Source organism: Plodia interpunctella, chromosome 22 (assembly GCF_027563975.2).
Source record: "Plodia interpunctella isolate USDA-ARS_2022_Savannah chromosome 22, ilPloInte3.2, whole genome shotgun sequence".
Classification (NCBI taxonomy): Eukaryota; Metazoa; Arthropoda; class Insecta; order Lepidoptera; family Pyralidae; genus Plodia; species Plodia interpunctella.
The window spans coordinates 5,117,065-5,136,644 of record NC_071315.1 but is presented as its reverse complement, the minus strand read 5'-3'; the positions used below and the strand labels follow the sequence as shown (position 1 = coordinate 5,136,644).

At 34.8% G+C, this 19,580-nt stretch overlaps 2 protein-coding genes across 2 annotated transcripts in view; one reads left to right on the top strand and one right to left on the bottom strand.

The window, feature by feature from the left end:
• Nucleotides 1-3,087: 3,087 nt before the first annotated feature.
• The window catches only part of B4, a 90,720-nt gene continuing 74,227 nt past the window's right edge, over nucleotides 3,088-19,580 (top strand). Inside the window, exon 1 of the mRNA XM_053761986.1 lies at nucleotides 3,088-3,277. The gene's annotated coding sequence lies outside the window, so the exon portion shown is untranslated. The remainder of the gene's footprint in view (nucleotides 3,278-19,580) is intronic.
• LOC128679613 (uncharacterized) lies at nucleotides 4,272-7,842 on the bottom strand. Its single transcript, XM_053761987.2, has 2 exons — nucleotides 6,962-7,842; nucleotides 4,272-5,845 (listed from the first exon to the last, which is right to left on the bottom strand). The coding sequence occupies exons 1-2, from the start codon at nucleotides 7,154-7,156 to the stop codon at nucleotides 4,646-4,648; spliced, it is 1,395 nt and encodes a 464-aa protein (XP_053617962.1). The 5' UTR covers nucleotides 7,157-7,842; the 3' UTR covers nucleotides 4,272-4,645.

Below are 19,580 nucleotides of genomic sequence, written 5' to 3'. Positions count from 1 at the left end.
TTACACTCAAAGAAGAGAGCCAACTTTTAGTAGCGGAGCCAAAAATCTTCCGGAAAATCCTCGGAAAAACCAAGAAATTAGACGGAAGCTGGAGAGTTCAGAAAAAATCCGAAATAGAGGACCTCGTGAAAGAGCCTTATTACTACCGCCTATTAGGTAATAAAGTCACAGCGACTACGCTGACTTGGTCATCTAGAGAGAAATCAGCTTATCTGGGAAAGGTGTCGGGGAGGCGCCCAGTCGGACGTCCCATTCATCGCTGGAGCGACGCTGTGAAAGCTGATCTGTACGAGCTGGGAGCGGTTAATTGGCAGAACTCCGCGCAGAGCAGAAGATTATGGCGTACTCTCGTTTCGCAGGCCAAGATCCACTTTGGGGGCACTGAGCCAGCGTAGCAAGTAAGTAAATACTGTATTGACAACTTTAAGTATTGACAAAGTCAACAAATTGCAATAAATATACATAATCGAGAATTTAATGTAAAGTTTAAGGGCATTTTAAAGTAAATTTAATCGAAGATATGACAAAATGAATACACACACTTATATATCCATATATATGTACATTTTAAGCTAAAGTATGTTTTGTCTCTTTTGGTTAACTTCAAATATTATAAAGTGCGGTAACTGGACCAAAATACTACTTTTGGTCTATTCTATTGTAATTCATATACTTAATTTGGATGAAAACTTCATGGCAAGGCACTATTTAACGATTGTGTCATTATTTCCTGCACTCCTATCGAAATATACCTACGTAAATACGTAATATAAAAAAAAAAACATTAAAATTCACAATCGCACATTTGAAACCTAATACATTTTCAATCTGTCGCCCCTTAATATCTGCCGCCCTAGCCTCCAGCCGACTGGTAAATCCGCCACTGCATGCAGTGCTATATCTGCAATGTCCATATTTTGTTGTAAGTTGTGTAACATCTGTAATAAGTAATAACTGACTATTCGTGATATAAATATTACATTGAATTCGTTATACTGGAGTGTGTTTGAATTGATTTCATTATGTCTAGTGAGTCTGCATTTTTACATTAATGTGTCGGTTACAATCTCAGACCAAGTAAATTATTACCATCTTGATTATTACAATGACCAATGATGTCGATCACTGGTTATAATTAAATTAGAAAGGAAATGCCATATTTGTATTCTACTATAGCAATAATGCAACAGAATATAGAAATACATTTAATCATTAACTTTTATCAAGTCATCTTATTATGGCAAACACTGGACCCAGATTCATTTAAAGTTACTACAATAGTCTTATGAACATTGTTACTAACATTCGCTATGGATAATGTTCGAAATAAAGAAATTATTATTATTATTACATTCTCATCGGTTGTCTTAGAAACAAAATTGTATTACTATGTTCATATATGGAAATACCTACGATCACTTCCAAAATAAATTCACAATGAAAGTAAAATCTTTTTGACTTCCTTACTAACCAGTACCTAATAATCAGCCAATTGGTATGGGACGACAAAATAAATTAAAATGTTTTATTCTTTCATATTATACAAAGAAGTCGCACCGTCTACATATATAAGTATGTATAAATGCGATAAATTCAAAAACCACCGGACGGATTTTTGTACGGTTTTGACCAATAGATAGTGTAGACGACCTCGGTGGCGTAGTGGTAAAGTTCTTGCCTCTGAACCGAGAGGTCCCGGGTTCGATCCCAGGTCGGGTCATGATGGAAAATGATCTTTTTCTGATTGATCCGGGTCTTGGATGTTTATCAATGTATTTGTTATAAAATATAGTATCGTTGAGTTAGTATCCCTTAACACAAGTCTCGCACTTACTTTGGGGCTAGCTCAATCTGTGTGGTTTGTCCTAATATATTATTTATTTATTTATAATGTGATTGTAAATCCATGAAGTTATATTAAAAGCTAACAACTTGCCATACATAATTAGTACCAAAAATAAAATTAAGAATAACAATAAAATAAGATTTGTATTATACAAAGATTAGTCAACAAATGACGCTTGAGGGTGAGTAGCACTGTCAACTTTGACGTTAACTTTAACGTGCGCAGAAAAACGCATTTGATCAAAACGAAGTCAACTTTAACGTTGACTTTAACCTGCGTGTCAGATTAAAAGTTGATTGGTGCAACTCACTCGTTGGCATGACATGAGGAGTTATATTACAAAATAATGTTAAATTGTGCAATTTATTGTAATTGTATTACTTTACTTTACCTTTCAATGTTTCCGGCGGTGAAGTTTGTTGCGCCGCTTCTTCTTCACCTGCGCTTTGGAAGTCGGTAATAGATTTAGTTTTTGACATCAATAAATGATGTACGTAAACATCATCCTAAGTGGAATAAATAATTTTGATTTTTTGCTCGGAGTTTAACTGGGAATGCGGACAGGTATACGATTATATCTGTGAGAATGCTTAGTTTAAGTTCGCTATATTTACCATCTCGGTAAATAAACTTGGAATGAATTAATAAAAAGAAAAATTTTTGAAACCTAATTTTGAAAATACAGTGTGCACTTATTAAATTTTTAAAACATGGGCATTTGTTTATTTCAGGACAATGTTAAACATGTATTCATTTTTTATTGTTGTTGTGTTGTATCCTACATGTTCCTGCCTTTTCTAAAGCTGACTAGTAAGTATGTAGTAGTATATCAGTACAGTACCTAGTTAACTTTCCTACTAAATAGAAACACTACCTACAGTACTGTAGAGTTAGATACAGTGTATGATTGAGTCGATGGAGTAGATACCACAGTACCTATATACTAAATATATATTGCACGTTATAAATAGCTGGTTTATAGGTATCATTAACCATAATCTCAACCGTGCATAGTTTTGGCCTGAAGCAACGCAAGTCCACCGTTACTCGCCTCACCCGACTGCACCAAAAGAGTGTAATGACACCAAAAACTAACACCTCACTCATCGAGTTTTTGTTTTTTTATTACATAATTTTCGTAAGGTGCTTGTTCGTATGACAAAAGGCTAGGCAAAACCGGACTATGGTAGGTAACTGGACGAACGAGTTTTGACTTCGTCTTGGGTCTGAATATAGCGAACAGTCAAGACACAGTCGTGCTCGGTGCGTCGTCGCGGCCGGACGTGTATTTACGTGGTCTCTAGTGTCAAAATTAACAGTGCTTTCGTGTGTTCATTAATTGTGCATCAAAAAACGTGTTCCAACGATAATTTTGAATGAAATAACTCATAATATGGACGGATAATATGCACCAAAACGCGTTCTGTTAAGGTGAGTACGCAGCCAACTTAAGTAGGGTCCTATTTCTACAATACTAGTTTAGTAGTTTACTTCTTTTCGAAAGGGTTAAGTTGCAGTTTTGCAAGGCATCACATTCTCTGTGCATTTGTCAATGTTGTGTAATTGAATTACATTTTTTTGATATAATAATTTCTGTTTTGCGTTTGTGTTGCAACTCGTCACTGTTGTGGTTTTTTTGTTGTTTTTTCGGCGGTCAAATCTCTCCGACCTTGGTGGCTTCTGAGGAATGTCCACGAGCGTACAACTATGCCGCAGATTAAAATCACCCTAGAAGGAATGTCAAAAAGATGTTTCGATAGCTTTTATGATTTCTTGAGTAATACTAGACCATGTAAGGAATTAGTTAAGGCTTTTATAAATACAGCATTTTTATGGTTTGGGTGAACAGATAAATTAATGCCAATCCATGTTGGTACTATATGTATATAAGAAATTTTAAAATAATGTATTTATTATGTGTGTTAGGTTAATTACCTTAAGCACCTTAATGGAAACCTTATTGTACTCTAGATAAGCCTAGAGTTGGACAAAATAGATATTTTGACCTTGAAGATGTCAAGGTTGAAAAAAGTTTATATTTTATCATTTTTTTATGATGTGATTTAAGTAACAGTAAGGGTAAGTAATCCCTCTCTCAGAGCACCATCGAAGTAGCGTTTACCCGGATTCTTCCTCAGCCGTTGATCTTCAGAGCCCAGGGTCCGCTATTTTTATTTGGCTCTAGTTAAAAAGGTATTAATGGAATACAAATTTCTATAACTTCTCGAAGTTTACCAAAATACCTCACTCTTTACCTATGTCTTTATCTATGTACAAAATTGTATTGAACTAGGTTTAAGGTAGCCAGTCTTTAAACAGGACAAACCGGACATTTGGGTGGAAAGACCAAAGGAATTTGTGTGAATGGAGTTTTGTTTTTTTCGCTGGCTAACGTCCTTTTGTTCCGGAAGGTCAAGCGGGTAATTTCCAGTCGGATACCACTATTTGTGATCCTCCTACCGTGAGTATTATTAACAATTTCTCGTCTGATCCCACTTGCAGTTTGTACGTCCCAACGGATCCTACTACATTCTTGCAAAGTTAAAAAAGGGGTATGTACAGTCAGGAAAAAAGTCATTCGTTAAAAATCAACATTCATTTATTTACAACAATTATCACAGATATCATAGAAAAATAAATCATCACAGAAAACACTTTACATTTAAATTAAAACTATCAAATATTAATTACAACGACTAGCTTCAAATCAACTTGTTATCTTAACTAAAAATATAGATAAGTCATTCATATAATCTGTATATAAAAATTTACAAAATAAGGAAATAAAATAAAAAGAAATCATAATCTTAACTTTTCCAGGCAGTGACCAACTGTGATTTTACCTGACAAAAGTTCATTAGTTACGTGTTTAAACCAGTTGTCGTTAGCAATCACTTTGGTTAGTCTTCGCTTCGGGTTCGGCAGCTCAAAATTATGCTTTTTAATGTTAACCTTTTGAAGACTGGCATCATCTTTTAAAACTTTTAAGAGTTGAAATAAATTGGGTTTCTTTGGCAGAGTACTGTTTAGTTTTTTATGCCAAGATTCTACAGCATTGGTTGTGCGGTGACGTTGATTATGAACACACCAAATGTTGACAAAATTTTCGTCTTCCAGCCATTGTGTCACCATATAATCGTTGAATTGTTGAATTTCATTAGATTCAGGACTGTCTTCCATTAAATAGCACCACCCGTCTGAGATGAATTCTCGAGGTAGCAGCGGCAGGAGAGCTGAGAGCGCTACATGTTTTCGGAGTCTCTTTTCTTTAGTTAAATTTAGCGCTTTAGCCTTCTTCCACACGTTGTGTGAAAAATGAAAGTAACATCCTTTTACTTCGACTGAAGGGAAAACTTTTGATATGGCATTCATAGCCGCTTGTTCATAATCTGTCACATATATCAACGGTTCCCAATCTGGAATATGTTCCTTTAATACTTGAAAAAGTGTTGTGTAAATTTCTTCAGTTTTTCTATTCAGCAACACGTACATTAAAGGCACTATTCTTGTGTGCTCTTCATTGCTTCCGAGATCGCCGTGTATAGAATAAAGTTGTACAAATGGTTTTGGGCAGCACTCAAAAGTTCCGTCACTAAAATAAATCTTGATATGTTTAATTTGTTCCAGGACTTCGCTATCAGCAAAAACTATAATTCGAGTTTCGGAAGATTCATTATAGTAGTCGGCAAGAACAAATTCCTTGAACTGCAAAGGAACTATAACTTCTTCAGGCAAATTGCATTGTATTTTTGTCACTCCGGCTTTCTTATTTCTGGCATTATATAAAGAAGATTTAATGTTTCCGAATGACGGAAGCTTTTTTAAGAGATCCAAGCCTGCATTTTCGAATTCTGACATAAAGTTGTTGTAAATATTGGGTATTGGTGAAAAATTCGAAGATAGAACCTTTTCTCGGCATTCATGTAATTTTTGATCTACTACATTTTTTATTTCGTCCGGCTTACATTGGTGACTTTTTTCTTTTATAATGTTGTTTTCCTGATGAAAAAAAAAACTTCAAGTTAGATTACACACTTTAATGAATAATAATAATACTGTTAGACTAATCCACACAGCGCCATCTAGCCCCAAGCTAAGCAACTAAATGCTTATGTTATGCGTGCTAGATTAACGGATATTCCTACTATTTATAATAGTTTTTTTTGTTGTATATATGTCGCAGTCATCTGGTTGAATCTACTATTTGATTGAATGACTAGCTCCTATATTGAATGACGATATTCAATTGAATGACTAAAGGACAATTCGTCAAGTCGTGTAACGTTTAACGTCTTGACTGAACGTCATTTAGCGAAGTCGTTGAATGGGATATAGCCCATTTTGTAATGTTTGGTTAGGATGACCATGAGTTCGCAACTTAAAAGTTAACCTTACTTTAAATAAAAATAAGTTAATTATAAAATATCTCGTTAAATAGAATCTGTACGACTTTGTAATATTTGATTAGGGTGAACATAAGTTCGCTAATTTCGTAAAATTAAAAAGGTAACCTTACTTTACATAACAAAAATGAGGACATGATATGTTGCAGGATAATATGGCACACCTTATTTATGATATCACAAATAAGGCACTTTAACGCTAATTTAATCGAAAAGAATTTCAATACAGTGCTTTCTGTGCAAGCTGTTTGACGCCACATTTGTTTTGGTGACTACTAGCGCTGCAGTGGGAAAAAAATGAACTAAATTTGAATCACCTGACTGATTTTACGTCCGCCCTGTTCAAAGAGCTATGTTACAATCAGCTAACTAGTTGGACGTTGAGTGACGCTTGTTCTATCAACGTTTAGCCTAGTGATTCAATTGAATATCGTCATTCAATAAAGGAGCTAGTCATTTAATCAAAAAGCAGATTCAACCAGATGACTGCGACATATACACATTATACATAGTAACACCCAGACCCATCACAGATAGTAAAATTCATCATTTCATTTTCTGCCCGGCCGGGGATCGAACCCGGGACCCGTGCATAGCAAACCCGCCATGGTGACCACTACGCTACTCAGGTCGTCAAAATGAATCAATGAATGAGCCAAAAAATTAAAGCAAGTCAGTTCGTTATTTTATGTGGATATAAAGTAGCTCATACCTTTATATTTATATATGCCGGGCACTTTTTGCGCCAATTCACGCATCTCCACGTAATACATCCACTTTTGAATGTTATTTTCTTAGTATATTGGTAACCAGCCCGCAACAAAACTGCACCACCGTTCCTCTGTATAATTGTGAACTCACCACCAGAGTTATTAGAGGTAGAGGGCTTGCTATTACCTTCTGACATTTCCTAAAACGAATAACATTTTCATTATTATACATCAATTAAAAACATAAAGTTCTAGGATAATGATGATAATAAAATTGATGTGTTGAAATAAACGTTAATCTTTTCTATAAACGAAATATAACTATTCTCTGCCATGCCTTAACTGTTCTATAACAATAAAACTTTGTAAATGAAAATAGAATTTAATAAATCTATAGCAATCGTTTAATATTACAAGATGCGTACTTACTGTCTAGTAATTCACTTCAACACGTCACGTACAATGAGATGCACATAATTTCACATTGGAAAGCAAAATGACGACTGGCAATTAGAATAAAGATAACCCCTTTCTCAAGGTCAACTAGCTCTAAGTATGAAACAATTCCTGGAAATATTAGTTATACTTGTCTCTGATTGGATGGACAAGCGCGCCTACTACGTTCGCAGGTAAAAAAGCTGCATGTATGGCTATTATTACTTTTTTTAAATTAGTATCATTATGATAGTAGAAATTATGTTACTGGCTGTACTAAAAATATGTTTAAACCACTAGTAGGATCAGAATGGAATATATAATAAATTAAAAAAAGTTGATCCCACTGGTATATTATGCAAGTGGTATCCGACGGGAATAAAAAAATAAATAAAATAATCGTGATCCCACTGGGATCAAAACTTAGTAGTATCAGACTGGAATAAATCGTCAAGCGTGTTGCACAATTTTAAAAGCCTAAGCCCGTTCATCCACCGAAGCAGTAATATTTTCTTCAACAGGCAATTTTTCTGTATTCTCTATGAACTTTTGTCAACGTAACTTTTGATGGGTTGCGTGAATACAGGTTCATAGTAAATTAGCATTGCCCGTGGCTTCGCTCGCGTGAATTCCTTTGGTACATAAAATTATAACTCTATCTACAATTTTCAGACAAATTTTCAGATTCTTTTATCATACGGGATAAAAGAATGTCTGAAAATTGTAATGTCTCAAAATCAAATATATATTTTCAGTATATATTTGAGAGGCCTCAAATACATTTTTCTTTACTATCTCAACAAACGTAGTGTTATTATAATGTACTACTACTAGCATTTTCCCGTGGCTTCGCCCTCGTAAATATCCCACGGGAACATTTCTTTTTTTCGGGATGAAAAGTACCTATATCTTTTTCCATATTTCAAACTATATGTATGAAAAATTTCAAGAAGATTTGGTTGAGTTGTTAGAGCGTAAAGAAGTAACAAACAAACTTACTTTATCATTTATAACATTAGTTAAGACATAGACATATGTATTGGTATTGTCCGCTTCTTCGATATTTTCTGGTGACGGACACGGGTAGACAGACGCGCTCCGTGGACAAACAGGATGAACCCCGAACAAGTTGGACAATTTGGATATCGCATTATTTGACCGGACCCGCAATCGTGTAGTGGAACCACGAACCACGAACTGGTAGTCCCACTGAGTAGTGGGACCACAAACCTTATTTTATACCTATGACTGGCCCACTAGGCAGTGGGACCACGAACCCTAGTGTTTAAGATTCGTGGGACCATGAGTAACAGTGGGACAAAACGGGTGGGGCCACGTGTCAAAAATCGTCGCGCCTAAAAGCTGTTCGCCTGACAACATTAACTTGGTTGCAATTATTTATCACGGAATGTCGGACACCGGCGTCATACCACATGGCTCAGTCGCGGTGTCGCTCGCCTACAGAGGCCGTGGGTTTGATTCCAGTTTGCAGTCGCATTCTTGAGATTCTGCGGGGTGGCTTTCAAGGACATTTTATTTATAGTTTTTTTTACTTAAATTCATCTTAGACTAGATATCATAAATATTAACGATATCAGTAAATTCGATTTTTATTTTATTTATTTATTTAAATTTTATTGAATAAAATACTATTATGAGTAAAAATGTGGACTGTGGCGTGTGGTTCCACCCTAGAATGGGACCACTCCATATCCTCCCGAGAATGTCGTACGAGGCGACTATGGGATGCAGCCTAGGTTGCCTAGCTGATAGGCAACCTAGACTGTGTGTGCTAATTTATTTTACGAATTCTTCAACTAGTTTTCAAAGTTACAAACTACTATCAGAATCGTGTGTCTAACTACAGCCAGGTAAAAAACAGAGAATTTAGAAAAAATATCACGGGTCGTCTCTTGTCTGCTTATCGGTTGATCTTTATTGGGATGGCACTGTACAGTCAACGGCATATGAAGCTAGACAAATTCCTTGTAATTCGTCTCTAATATATACATGTATATGTATATATATAATAAGAAAAATAACTTGCAATATATATATTGCAAGTTTTTTTTCTTCTAGCCTGTAGTTGTGTCCCTCTGCAGGGAAAAGTACTCCCCTTTATTAATCCTAAAGTCTTTATCAAGTCCAGGTCATCCCGTCATCTCTTTACGCCCATCTGGCGTCCATTGCAAGTTAAAATTAAAATAATCCCCAAATCGGCGAAGCCACCGCACGCAGCAAGTGAGCAAACAAAATTTATTAAAGAAAACCTGCGCGCGTGGTCGATTGACTTGATATGCGCGTGCGCTACCGTCACGCGATGCGGTGTTACATCCGTTGCAATTGCAACATATCTTACAGCTGATTGCCGGAACGTTTTCCAATTGATCAATACAAATGTGATAGATTGTATTGAGAATTACGAAATGGCCTTCATTATTTCTCTATATTTCTCTCTTTCCCTCTTTCCTACGTGTTTTTTTGACTTCTGACGGCCTTTAGATGGGTTTATTCCCGGTATTTTCTCACTTTCTACCGAAAAAAAGTCGTGACCAAACAAACCTACAAAATTATTTCATTAAAAAGGCGTTTAGCGTTGCATAATTATATATTAAACGACAGTTATTAAACGCGCACGTACCTTTTTATTTCCCAGACGTTTTGGACCTTGTTAAAAGGTCACTGTGGTCGCCCAGTAACTATTGAAATGCTATCCTAATCTGTACACTGAGAGGAACACCTCTATTGGTGAAGTGGAATACACAAATCCGTTTATTACGGTGAAAACCAATTACCCACTTACATTAGGCTATAAAGAGGTGACGTAACTCTTCCTACATCTAGATTTTATGTACCTATTAATACCGTTCAACATAATATAAAATCTATTCTAGATATTACAGTTCTATGGTCAATAAAATTCACAACGAAGAGTTCCCCTTTTTCAGTACAGTCATCTGCATAATGAACAAAAACTTCGACCAGGCGATTCTGCTAAGAGTCATAATTGTGTCCCAATGGTGTGTAAATAGTAGTCCTTATTAACTTTGCAATAAGCACTGCTATTGAAAAACCATTAAGACGCGATTTTCACTTAACGTTATACACGGTAAAAAGTGCCAAAACTAATTTAAACCAAGTTGCGACGATTTAAACTCTATGGAATGGCATATATATATATACCTTTATTTGTAGGCTCAAATACACAAATATAAATTAAAAGAAGTCTGTCACTCTCCACCTATTTCCACACCAAAAATCACATTAATCCAATGCTTCGTTTTGACGTAAAAGAAGGACAATCAAAGACATATTTACATTTATAATATTGCTATGGATGGACTAGCAAAAGCTAGAAGGCAAAAGCCTCGTATTATTATTTATCACAATTAGATACAATCCTACTATAATATTATAATACGGAAGGTTGTGAAGATGTTTGTTACTCTTTCACGCAAAATCTACTGTACGGATTGTTATGAAATTTGGTACACTGGTAGAATATAGCCAGGAATAACACATAGGGTACTTATTATCCCGAAATGGCCACTGGAGCAAAGCCTCGGGGCGCAGCTAGTAAAAAATAAAACTCTGGAAGTGGAACTGGAAGAAATACTCCGGTGATAATAAAAGCTTGTAACAAAAATCTTATTACAATGAACAAATCGGGCTTCACGCACCGATGGTATAACCATTTTTTTTTTGATGGTTTAACTTTTATCTATGGTTCTAACCCCATGTTATGTCATACTTCCGAACATCTGTTGATGGACATCTGATTCTTATCATAGACACACCTGGTCTATTTTGGAGGTGAACGACCTTAAGTTTTTTTTTTATGTTGAACTACCTTTTACCCGCGGCTTCACTGCGTGTATTTTCACCCCCCAATATAGTCATTTGGGGATTGTAGCATAGACTATCGGACACTTTGATCATCAAGCGATGAAACAAGCACTTATTTAATTTAGTAAAGCAGATCCCACTAAAAATTTTGGGGCTTTCCGCTTTGGGACGACTTCGATGGTGCACAATGGAATTCGATTTAAAATCAATATAATATTCGCGTGCGCAAGGCCACTTCATCATGGATTCTTCACCTACATGCCAATGCGCATCGATTCACAGAATTCTTAGTCATTATTTTATCGAATTACTTCGCCCATTTTGTGGTCTGGTTTCTATCAAATTCGGATGAATCGATAAAGACAAACACACAGGCTTTGCACGTGATAAAATGTACTTGACTGTATGCGATTGTGTGGGAAGTGCTTGTTATGCCATTGAAAAAGCCATAACTTTGTTAGTTGATTAAGCAGATTGCTTAACCGCCAATATCAAAAATTAGTTAATTATTTCGTCTAAAAATATCTCTAAACTAAACGTATTAATTTAGTTACTTGGCGCGTAAAATAGTGCGCTACACGGATTTTCCGTTTCTGTCTCAAATGACTTTTTGGGTTCTCTGAAAATTGTCTAACCAACCAGCTATAGTAAACTAGGTACATATAATTATTACTAGCTATTGCCCGCGGCTTCGCCCGCGTGATTTGCCCTTTAGTGAAGTATTTAGACGTTTTAACTAATCTAGTTTTTATTTAATTCATCCTCTAAGGGTTTACCCCCTTAAATAATACTTTCCTAGTGCACCCCTAGACATAGGAACCTGCGTGCTAAATTTGAAGTTTCTAGACCCAGTTGTTTGGGCTGTGCGTTGATATGTCAGTCAGTCATTCAGTGTCTTCTTTTATATGTATAGATTATTTTCCTACGTTAGCCAGACAAATAAGTATGTATATTACACAACGGTATATCTAAATTGCTTATTGTCTTTAGTTTTATTTATCACTAGCTTTTGCACGCGGCTTCGCCCGCGTGAATTTCATAGCAAAATCTCAGTAATTTTTTATCGCGTATTTACCGGGATGAAATGTATCTAATTTTCCTACAGGACCCTCCTCATTTTCCGGGATGAAATGTCTATAAGATATTAAACCCGAGATTTTTGATTTATTACGAGGCATTTTTGATTCATAATTAGTTTTTCAATTATCCTACGGGAACCTGACCATTTACCGGGATGAAATGTATCTAAGATGTTATCCCAGTATATAAGGTACCTACATACCAAATTTCAAGCAAATCGGTCCAGTAGATTTCGAGTGATGCGCGTTCAGACAGACAGACAGACAGACAAAAAATTCCAAAACTATATTTTCGTCATCTATATCAGTAACTAAGTATATTCTATGAAGAATTTTTAAAAAATATCCAATGTACAAATTTGGCCTTTCTTCAATTTTATTATATGTATTGATTGTCACCGTATTTACTATGGTGAAACGCAAAGTGTAAAATTTAGAAGACCATTCATAGACTTTCAATAGCGAAATTGTATATTTTTGTATGCCAGTTGTAAAATATATTTTGAGACTTTCATTTTTGTATCTATGGCCTGGAAGAAAAAACAGCTTACGTGAACTGCTTCTCCTACTGCGACGACCGTGCGAAGTGAAGAAGAAAATGTAGGAAAGCGGCCCCTGGGCTCCGACGCTCAACGGCTGAGGAAGGAACCGGCAAAACGCTCAGATGAGAGAGAGAAAGAGAGTGAACTGTTTCTCCTTCTAGGTTTCATTTCTTCATTTCATTCTTTCATTCAAGGTACTTCATTCATTTCAAATTCATTCAAGGTAAATTATCTATAAACTATTTGTTTCCATATTGGCAATAGGATGTTTCAGAGTCTCAAACCCACCAATAATACTTCTATCTAGCTAATAATGGCATTCGAGTTTCGCAGCTCTTGGCTCTGTCTACACCGTAAGCGACTATAACGTGATATTATGATTTCCTTTTGTTATATAGATTTTTTTGGGATAATTTAAAGATTGATACGATTATAGTGTCCACTGTTCTTTTAATTTTAATGCATATTTTTGAATGTTTATCTTATGATACATTGAAGAATGTTGTATAAAGTAAAATTGTATAGATGAACCCTTTTAACCTACAATTTACGTTGAGGGTTAAAAAACGTTTTCTAATTTGAGATGTCCTCGCCCCGGAGGATGTATGGAGGCCGATCGGCGCATGCGCAGGAAGACACGCAATCGTAATAACGTAACATACGATTGTAGATACAGCTCCGTTTCAAGATGTGGACCTTATGCGGCGGTAATTGCGTCGATTTTTGTAATGAATTTGGACTGTTTGATGAGCCGTTGACTGTACCAACGGAACTTGTTGTAAACATAGATTTTGTTGAGATATGGCGCAATATTATAATTGTCGGTTTCCTATAATAATTTCGTTTGCTGTTACTCGAAGACTATTGTATATATTTAACAATATATTTTTGGAATTCTTTTACAAAAACAAAAATAAGTGGTAGCTAACTTATGAAGATATGTAGTTGTAAATTACATTTGTCACAATAAACAATATATAAAAATGAATAATAAAATCATGAATACATAATTTGAACAAAACGCATCCATCGATTGTGTAACTAAACGTCGTAGGCTATCTACTTTTACGGCAACAGATATTTTTTACTATAAAAAAACACAAAGGACTTTACGATTTCTAAGTCGATAGGGTTACTACAATGTATTTTATTATACACAAAACGGTTTAAATTACAGACTTGCCTGTCCCAAGAGTGGGATACATAAGTCACTTATTTTATGAGTGATTTTAAATGTACTGGTCACTTTATTGGCTATTTTCTCAAGTTTCATAGATGTGGGTGGTTTATGAGATGAAAGTACGTACGTGTGTTAATCTGTGCTGTAATTCAACACTCTCACTCTTGACCGAGGTATATATATTTTGAGTTAATTATTTGAGTTGGAAGGAAGTAGTGATCTGCGAAGCTTTAGTAAGAAATGGTCTGATTTGGCATCGGATAGAATGACTTGTGAGGAATCGAGTGTAAACTTTGCCTATTATAATTAAAACTCATTTTTTTGTTATTTTGACGACGAAAGTATGTGGCAGTGGAACAAAATAGGTTAAAAATGTTACGAAATAGGTTAATAAGGATTATAAGATCATTAGTTTTAGCTTTGCGGCTTCATACGCGTGGATTTCCTGCGAAAACGGTGGATTTTCCAGGATGAATGTACCCTATGTCCTTCTCCGTAATTCAAACTACAATGTATGTACAATTTCAAGAAAACTTACATTAGCATTTATAATATTAGATAGGTAAGTTGACACACCATTGAGGCAAGGTTTTATTTTGAAAAACAGTTCCTACCGCAAATATATCAGTAATTAAACTCTTACATACAATAAAATTTTGATGGGCCCTTAAATATAATATCTATCACTTTTAGTGCTGTTGTGTAGTTGTCTAATTTACAGTTTATTTGTACATACTAAACTTGTTTAACTAATAAACAAGTTAACAAAGAAAGACGTCATTAAAATATGTATTTATTATACCTTACTTAAAAGTTATAACCCGAAATGAATGAAGCGGCGGTGGTGTAATGGTTAAGACGACCGCCTGTAGATTGAAAGGTCTCAGGTTCGTATCCTACTCGTGCCATATGAGTTTGTATACCAATCTGAGTCATATGTAGTAGTTTTCATAGACCACCAAGTGGTGGTCTATGAAAACTACTACACCACATTTATTTCTTATTCTTCTTTATTATTTATTATTATCATTTATTTCTTATTCTTCTTTATTATTTATCATTCTTCTTTATTATTTATTATTTATATTCTTATTTATTATTTCATAGACCACCAAGTGGTGGTCTATGAAAACTACTACAGGTGGACAGTTTAGTTTGCCACTAGATGGCGGTAAATAGTAGTAAAACTCATGTCAGATGCCTTTAGCCGGCTTGAATAAAATCTGACACAAGTGTTAGCGATAACTCGATATGATGATGACCCGAAATAAAATGATTTGTTATTTAACTGAAACTAAATAAATAAATGTTTTAAAAATTTAAAAACTTCATTTGTTTTTAGTGCTCGTAGTATAGTAGCAGCTGGTTAGCTGCACGTTTTTGATGCAAAGTTTGTATATTGTTATCTCTTCCACTTGTGGCTCTTCTTCCAGAACTAAGTACCTCACTATACATAAGAAAGAGAAGTCAGGCCACCACATATGTACCCTGCATCAAAAACGTGGAAGTACTGGCTCCTATTATCCACAGCTCCGCGGTTTGCTCGCGGCAGTGCGACATTCCAGTGAGGTGTCGACGGCCGATTGTTTACCTCAACCACTGGATATTGTGCTCTGATTCTCTCAAATTCTCTCAGTTGCGGATTTTTTTTATTTGCATAACTCACTTTGAATTGATAGTTTGATAAACAAATGCAAACATAACACACACATCAAATTAATTTATTATATCTCTTTTTGTATCATTCCAATAAATGTGTTTACGCCCAGTTTCTACCCAGTTTCGGGTGCAACCTCAACTAACTGGGTTTGCGCCCGGTTGTTTAAGTAAAATATTGGGCAAATAGTGGGCGTAAACCAATCTACATTCCAGGTAAATAAAGATGGGTTTACGCCACGTTTACGCACGCAACGATGCCGAACCTTAATCTTCATGAAGATTAGGCTGTTATTTAACACCCGTTTGAGTGAACGGGCAAACAGGCATAAGGCCCACTTGAATGTTCTTTCCAAAACCAACTTTTAAAAAGGTATTCAAACAAATTCGCTCGGCACTTTAATATAATGAAGTGGCATTACTTAGTTGCAGTCACGCTGTCTACGTACTCGTAGCGGCTAGAGCCAGTAATTACAGTATAGCAAGAACATGTTAGCCGACTGATAAAGTGGATGATATGTTGGTCTAATCATCAGGTTGTTGATATTTATACTGTGGGTGCATAAAATCAACACTTAATCTCAGTTGCACTTGTCAAAACTATATAATTGGCGATCTTTGCGTTGTTGTGCGTTTAGTTAAAGTTAACGTCAAAATTAACTGGATTAACAAAAATATTTTCTTAATTTTATTGTACGAAAGCTAAGTGTATAACTTAAAATTAATACAACAAAAATACGTGTGCTACAGACAGATTTATCCCATCTTGAGATCTGTTCCAGTCGACTGGCGATAGGTTGAGTGGACACGCATATATGTATATGAGGACACGCATTATGTATATCATGGAATCACTAGGTACTCTATACGGAGTACATGCTAATTCCATGATGTATATATGCATATGTCATGTATTTTTATAAAACAAAATAACATTTATTTGTCGAAATAAGTGAATCAGTCACCGAGAAGTGATGCTGTAAATTAAAAATGAATATTTTCTCTTTAGACTTTTTCCTTTTTTTCAATTGTGCATTTCATAACATTTTGTTTTTATTCTGCATCAACATGTACTTATACAATTTGCGATTGTCTTGTTTAAAAATATACATAGTTCAATTAAAACGTTTGCCTGCACAACTGCATAGCATTATTACAAATCAAAGAACTTGACAGAAGTAACTCTAATGCAGTGGAAAAAATGCGACATTAAAATTTAAAACCTTTAATAATCTAAAAAAGTTAAGAATAGAACATATAAATACGAAAGATTTGTACAAAATATTTTTATGCGTGTACTCAAAACTACTGGACCGATTTTGATGATACTCGGCACAGAGAAAATTAAAACTCCAGGAGATGCCTACCTTTTATTTATGTGGTGACGCGGTTAACTATTAAGTAGTAGCAAAATAAAACTTTCACACACATTATTTAGTCACTTGGCCCTTGGGTTACGTGAGAAATGTGGGAATTTTTTTCTTTTTTTTTTGTTGATATACGGATTTTTTTTTGTTGAGTTGTGGGGTTTCAACCTCCGAGGTTATTTTTCTGTTATGTACAAATTTGCAACCGACAGATAGAAATCTTGCAGTGGGCCGGACATGCAATGTTTGTGCATATTTTTATTCAGATTATTTTTAAAACCGAAGTATAAAAATTGCACAGAGATATTCCGTTTAACGCACCGTTTTGATCGCACCTTATCAGTTACGTTTAGCACGTGAATCAATATTTTCTTAGGCGAGATTATTAAATTAATATGTATTCCTTTGGGAGCACCTTTATTGATTAGATCTATTTTAGAATAATATGAATCTTTTAAGAAATTCATTTATTATAAATATATATTGAATATTTTTGCCCTGTCTATCCCGTTAGAGATAAATGTGTGATGCTGTATTTGTATAATTATGTAAAAAGTACTTAGGTAACATTGTAACAATCCGTAGGACTATCTCAGAACTAATTATGATTAAGTTTTAACGTCTTTCAATTTATACTGGTCGAGAAGGCTAAAAGGTTAGGCGCCAAATGCTGACCAAGAAGCGACAGGTTAGTTGGACTTTTCTGGGTTTCAGCCCTACCACAGATTCGTATGGAAAATAGTACATGAGCTTCTTGGTATTCATGCTCTCCTAGTCCTATTTGAATCCATTGGGCTTAAACTGGACGTATTTTAATTTTCTTTAGGTTTATATTTTTTTGTCTCTGTAAAAACAAATCTTTGTATCTAATACAAACCCAATGCAATAAATGATATTTTATTTATTATTAACAAACCATATTTTAGACGGGTGACTAATATATGTATATGCCTATATGGGTATTTAATATAAAGATCAAACGATATAATTTTCCGAAAATATAGAAGCATATGTATTCTAACTTCATTTCATCTAATATTTTGTATTTTAGCTTTATTTCATTTAAGACCAACTCGCACTTGGTCGATTTTTATCTCCGCGACAAATAAAAAATGTCGCGTCGTCGCCGCCATCTTTTTTTAGCCGTTAATTCTTCAAAGGGCCGACTAGGCAACAAATTAACTGAGATATTAAACGCTAATAAAAATTGCAAATTGCTTCAAGAGTCCTCGCAATTTATAGAACGATCCCGCCTGATACGTGTACAAGGGAATACTTTTTATTTTGATAAAATGCATTGTAGTTTTTAATGACAGGCTGAGACTGGGACTGGTATCTGTGTTATGATTATGTATTTTTATATTTTGTACTGTGTTCGTTCAGAAAGAAAAATGAATGGCAGTTACTTTCATTTTACTTTTATGCGAAGTTAAATTGTAAACAAATGAATTTCCCAAGGCACTACTAATAAAGTGCTAAGTATATAGTAGAGAAAATATGTCTGAAAATCACAATTTTTCTAATTCATTAAAAAACGTTGTAAATAAAAATTTAAAAGTAGGTTAATAACTATTCCACCCGCTTTCTCATGTACTAGGAGTGCATAAAAGTGCATTGTATTATGCAAACGCAGTGATAGTCTGAGATAATGCTCGTGACTGAATGCACTTTCCCCATCTCATATAGCGTTGTTTTTCAAACGGATATGTTACTAGGCTAACATGATTTCCTAGAGTTTCCTTGATATAGTTTGATCTCAGTATTCGATCGCTTATGGATCAATGAAGTTATTATGCATTTACTATGTATTGAAGTAAGCATTATTACCTATGTATAGGTAGGAATTTATGATAATGTTTTACGTTGATAAAATCGAAAACATCTCTCAATCTATAGCCAATATAGATTGAGAGATGTTTCCGATTTTATCAACGTAAAACATTAATTGCGTCTTCTTTTATATAATAGGGTTACGTTATTTTTTAATATATTGTGGTAGTGTAATAAGACTGTTTGTTATCTATCCTTTTATTAGTCTCTTCTTTCTTATCCGCTGTATTTGCTGACACTAACATAATCTTATGGTCAACAAAGAAATCAATCAAATTTGAAATAGTTGAAATTCGACAAATAAATAATAAAACAAATAAAGAAGAAAAGAAACAAATATACAAATATTGTTTTCTTTATTACTGAATGTCAATTCTCTTGTAATGGAAGAGAAAAGTAGAGAATACTTATATCTCGATTGTAAATTGACATTTCACCCTCGACGTAACTATCCACCATCGCCTACCCTGTTCAAAATGCTTCGATTTACGGTCTTTGTATTATCTTACGAACCGGTGTAAATCGATTCAGTTATCAAACAATTTTATAACTGAATCGATTGTCTTGATTCTAAGCGATCGACGACGGGTTAAGTTGTATTATTAATTTGTGATATGTCCTCACTATCAGCGGACGCGCGTATGCATGAATATCGCGTAGTTTGTACGAGTGCATTTATATACTGC

Coding starts and splice junctions, on each gene's coding strand:
- LOC128679613 (XM_053761987.2), bottom strand. CDS start 7,156: ATGTCAGAAGGTAATAGCAAGCCCTCTACCTCTAATAACTCTGGTGGT. Junction 5,846..6,961: donor CGGCATATATAAATATAAAG/GTATGAGCTACT, acceptor TTTTTTCATCAG/GAAAACAACATTATAAAAGA.